The following is a 5,457-nucleotide window of genomic DNA, read 5'->3' as shown; positions in this document are numbered from 1 at the left end:
TCAATTTAAAACTTATTTTAATAATCTTATTCTTAGTAATAATATTAATATTTTTATTTTTTAAGTAATACTGTAGATTACAGGGTTAAATTATGTTAACAGTGTTAAGGACTAGGACATTTAGAATGAAAGAAAGAGAATCAAATATAAAATGAAAAGTTGAATTCAAATTCTATAATGTTAAGTTTGAAAGGCAAATACCAGTACAAATTTATGATTGATTTTCTTTAAAATAAACAAAACTTTTTATTGTGAATTGGGTGAAAGTTAACAGATGGATGGATTTTCCATTCCATAATTTATACAATTTTTCTTCAAGTCATTGGTTGCAATTCCCACAATGTAGCATCACTTATCCCACACCTCTTCTGGACTTTGTCTTTGGGCAAATGCTGCCCTTTTGATCTCAGTCGCTTATTTGAGATGTATGTGTACCTCCCTAGTGTTACTGTTCCCCTCATAAAACTATATTGTCTGGATAAAAATTGAGCCATGAGAGTAATTTCATTTTTAGAATTGAAAGGTGACTAAAACCCTGATCTCGGGGGATTCCACCAATTTTCCACATTTGTTACTCCCACTCTATCCAGGACCCTCTAATAGAATCCTTGGTATTAGAAGCTGGGCACCATCTAGTTACTCTGGCCTTGGGTTTGTAGGATTGAGGTTCTCATGGACTAATTGTTTCCATGCATTTTCAATTTTCTTTACTTTTTTTCCCTGAGAGACAAGTTGCTCCTTAGAGTTTTTAAGACCCCCGTTGCTATTCACCAAAGTAGCATGTCAAATCTTGTCTTTGTAGACAAGGTTAGGTCTATTGACCCTGGTCTCCCTGGAGGCCATGGTCCTGAGACTCCATACCCAGTGACTCATTCCCTCAGGGTGTATGATTGTCTTTCCCTGCAACATGCTCCACCTCATTCATGAATATCCTTGTATCAGAAATAAAGACCCAGGGACAAATAACCTCTGTGACACTCTATATATTTGTAGGTATACTTCCCTTTACGCCCATTTATCCTGCTTGTCTATCCAGGCATCAACTCGTAGATCACCATTATTACAGGATTGTGTATATAACAGTATTTACCTTTGTTGCTTTAACTCTTGTACTTTTCTCAATGTCTTGATCTTTTTTCAATGACCATTGAAAACTTTTAAAGCACTGAAAGCTAGTAAGTAACTAAGACTATCACTCATTTACAGATTGTCATCATAGAATACTGTTTCCTACTGAAGGAAGTGCATAGCATCTTGAAGAAATGACTTATTTCGGGTCTGAGGTAGTAATAAACAAAGATAAGCCTAGTACACCTTGTTGCTAAGGAAAAATGGAGTTGTTAAACGGAGACAAGCCTGCTAGAAAGGGCTTCCGTTGACTAAAGATGGGACCATTTGAGTGTTCAATGACTACAACTAAGGAAAACATTTTAAATTTATCTTTGGGTTAGACAGAATACTTCTAAAAAGAGAGAGAGAAAAAAAAACTTTATTGGTAACCTTTGGAGGTTTCTAGGGCATACATTGTTCCAAAATTCAACTTAAATAGAAATTATCAAGTATTTATTTTTTCTTTCCTAATAAGTTATGTCTATTTAATCAAATCATTGATGAAGGAAAGTTCTTTTTCATATAAGAATTCCAGCTTAAAAATGCAAAAGAAATCTCAGAATTAGAACATCATTTTATTTTCTAATAAATTAATATATCCAGGCAGCGATCATCAACAGATGCAAAATGAGTTTGTCAAAGAGAAACTGTAAAATGGAGACGCCCTCCTGACAATAGCTAAAGTCACTGCTGAGTCTCGTTTTGAATTTCATGTTGTTATTGAAAACCTGCACAGCAGAATGTGCGTCACTGCACCCAGTCTACACGTACGGTTCACCATTCTCACCATTTGTCCAGTTTCTCGGTGAGCATAAACTCGAAGGGGTTCAGTCTCCTTTGAGCTGTAGTCTCGCTTTGACCCCATATAAATAGTTCTTAAATGAGCATAATGCTCAAAACAGGTGTTTTTTTTTTCTTGGTAAGCTAAACTGTTTGGTTTTAAGAAGATATTAGGAGATATTTGGGGCTTAAGGACTCTCAGAGTAATCATTTCAGGGGTTTATTCAGCCCTCCATGGTTCCTGCCAGTTTGGAGTCCATGAGAATATTAATTTTTATTCTGCATTTCCCTCCTTTTGATACAGGAGGTTATGCAATAGGAAATACTCCTTGCCACATGGGAAAAGTTGTGCCCCCAAACACTAAACCCGAGTCTATTAAAAATTTTAGATGTCATTTCCAGTGTTCAGCAAATATGGGGACTACAGGAAGCAATGAAATAGCACCATAAAGAGCCAGGTTCTTTCTACAGGATGACTGATCTGATTACTTTAAGGACGTGGAAAGAAGGGAGCTATCTTAGGTCCCCTAGATACTTTGTGCTGTCATAGCACAAACTGAGTGGCTTTAAAGAACATAAATTTATTTCCTTATGGTTCTGGAAGCTGACATTCCAAATCAGGGTCTTGGCCATATTGATTTTTCCTTGTTCATTGTCATTAGGTGCTATTGAGCCAATTCCGATTCATATTGACCTTATGTTCAACAGAACAAAGTACCATCTGCTCTTGGCCATCCCACAATTGTTGCTGTGCTTTGAGCTCCTGATTGCAACCCTGTGCCCACTGTCTTCCACTTTTTCACTGACTCTCTATCTACCAAGCATGATAGTCTTCCTCACCGACTAGTCCCTCCGGATAACCTAACTTTCATAAGCACTGGGAACCAAAAAATGTCTGTGATTCACTCATTTATGATACAGCCTTATTGTGGGGATCTCGGGCCACACCTGCAATATCTGAGATCTGCTTGTACATAGTTTACAAAGCATTGTGAATGTAATTAATGTAACCGAATTGTACACTTAAAATGGCTTACATGGCAGATTTCATGATATGTTCGATTTACTACAATTTTTTTTTATTTACCACAATTTTTAATAGTATAGTTGCAAGTAAATTTATATCTAGTCCTTCATTATTTTCAACATACCCCCAACACACATACAGCATAAATAAACATAATCATGTTAAATCTTGTGGATAAATTAAATACTAGCATGATAAATGTATGTGAGTGGATAGATGTACAAAGTGGCTTCAGAGAGTTCCTGGAAGAATTCCATTATCTTTTCAGTTCATTTTTTTCCAGGAACTTTTTGAAGTTTCCTCATATTTAGCCTCACACTTTTCTCAAGCTGCATCAATAAAAGCTGACATTGAGTGTATTAAGTAAATCGTTCAGGATAACAAGTCACGATACTTTGTATAAAGCCATCCCCAGACACTGGCTCATTTCTGTGTAACAGATACATGACAGCTCGAGGATTCTGATGAATTAAAATGCATTGAAATTTAAAACATCAACATCAAAGTATGAATTGAAATGAATATTGAACTGACAATCCATTATAAACCAGCTGAGGTCTTCATGAAATTTTTATAAATGTAAGATTTAGGAAAGAAAACAAATCTACAACTGAAATTTTAAGCAAATGCATTATTTAGTTTGTGAAGACTTTACAATAGAATTCTTAAAAGAAAAATGAGGAGCTGATTCCAGGAGCCCAAGTGGAAAGCGAGAGTTTTGAGAATAATGAGGGCAATGAATGTATAAGTGTGCTTTACACAATTGATGTATGTGTGGATTGTGATGAGTTGTATGAGATCCAATAAAATGATTATAAAAAAATTCTTAAAATAGATTCTTATTTCAGTTTGAGGTATATCAAAAAGAAGAAAAAGGAAAAAAAGGAATGAGTATATGTTATAATTAACATTATTAAAATATACTTTCTGGGATGTAAGTTACATTTATTTTTTTAGTCATGATAAATTTTTGTTACTTTGAAACTGCTTTGACGCCTAAAAGCTATTTTACTCATAAATTTTTCTAGATGTAATTTCTGTGTCAAAGTTTCATATGAAAATTACATGTGTGGGTCATTTAAGGTTTCTTCTGTTTACTTACAGCAAGTACAGCTGAAGTTCATACTCCTCAAGGATATATTGACCAAGTTGCTGTTGTAGCCACTAATGTTCTATTTTTTGTGGTTCTGTTTATTTTTGCCCTTTTTGAAACGTAAGTTTTATTCTGCCTTCATCTAAATCAGATTGTATATTAAGCTATTTCTTAATATAGTATTATGCAGACATGTAGATGTTACTGAAAACCATATGAAGTAATGTTTTTCATGATTTACAAAGCACATACATGTTGTGGGGTTTAATTAGAACATAATTAATTCTGTAGACCTAATCTTATTATCTTACTTCCTCATAAAGGAATTTGTTTCACTAGTTTTTTCCTCTCTTACTTAAGTTTTGTGATAAATATAATATTAAATTTTAATTAGTACCATCATTTTATTAACTATAGGTTATATAACTCCCTGCTTTTATATGTAAAAGGAAACTTCAAAAATTTCATGAAAAAAAATTTAATTTATCAATTTGTTTTTATTTATTTTATTTTTAACATTTTATTAGTCATTCTTAGATATTACATTACATAGTTCCATTAGATCAAGAATAATTATACAATTTCTGCCATCTTTCTTTCTTTATTGCCATAATTCTTTTCAGTACATTTTCTTTTCTTCTTGAGCTCCTTGATATAAGCTCCCCTTTATCCCCTCCACCATCCCATGTATCCAATCACCTAAAATTCTGATGTTTGTTCCCTTCAAGTGGGGGGTATGCAGTTATTATTGCTATCAGTTCCTCCTTCCCACCTTTCCTCCCCGTCTCTTTCCGTATCCTCAGGGAGTCGTTACTCCCCTTTCTGTTTCTGAGGGGTTTATCTATCTTGACTTTCATGAACTGAAAGTCATGTACCCATGTACATATGCAGGTCTAGCAAGATCAGTGAAGTAAAACTAGGGCCATAATAGTGGGAGGAGGAAATTTTAAAGAACTAGAGGATAGCTGTGTTGTTTCATCAGTGCTCTACTGCCCCCTTGATATAGCATCCCTTCCGTATGGCCCTTCTGTAAGGGACTGTCCCATTATTTTACAGGTGGGCTTGGGGTCTCCACCTTGCCTATGTTCCTTTCATATCAGTTTGGTTACTTGTTTTTGAACTTGATACCTATTCCCGTTGACACCTCTTCATCACACATGATAAGCTGGCATACTTATTCCATGTGGGCTTTGTTGCTTCCCTGCTAGATGGCCACTTGTTAAACTTCAAACCTTTAAGACCCCAGATGCTATATCTTTTGATAGCCGACACCATCAGCTTTCTTCATCCTATTTGCTTATGTACCAAATTTGTCTTCAGTGATAATGTCAGGAAGATGAGTATTATACATTGCCACATTATTAGAACAAACCATTTTTGTACTGAAGTAGGATTTAGGGAGAGGCCCAAAGTCTGTCTGCTTCCTTATTGTGTATATATCTAACTT

General features: G+C 34.8%; 1 protein-coding gene across 1 annotated transcript in view; it reads left to right on the top strand.

Moving 5' to 3' along the window:
- MFSD8 (major facilitator superfamily domain containing 8) overlaps positions 1-5,457 on the top strand; it is a 55,595-nt gene that overhangs the window by 41,038 nt on the left and 9,100 nt on the right. The window contains exon 6 of the mRNA XM_045287401.1: positions 4,022-4,130. Coding sequence (XP_045143336.1) covers positions 4,022-4,130 — 109 coding nt within the window. The remainder of the gene's footprint in view (positions 1-4,021; positions 4,131-5,457) is intronic.

Source organism: Echinops telfairi, unplaced genomic scaffold (genome assembly GCF_000313985.2).
Source record: "Echinops telfairi isolate 266 unplaced genomic scaffold, ASM31398v2 ScPeMD7_14;HRSCAF=57, whole genome shotgun sequence".
Taxonomy (NCBI): domain Eukaryota; kingdom Metazoa; phylum Chordata; class Mammalia; order Afrosoricida; family Tenrecidae; genus Echinops; species Echinops telfairi.
The sequence above is the reverse complement of the archived record's forward strand: the minus strand, read 5'-3'. Positions and strand labels throughout refer to the sequence as shown.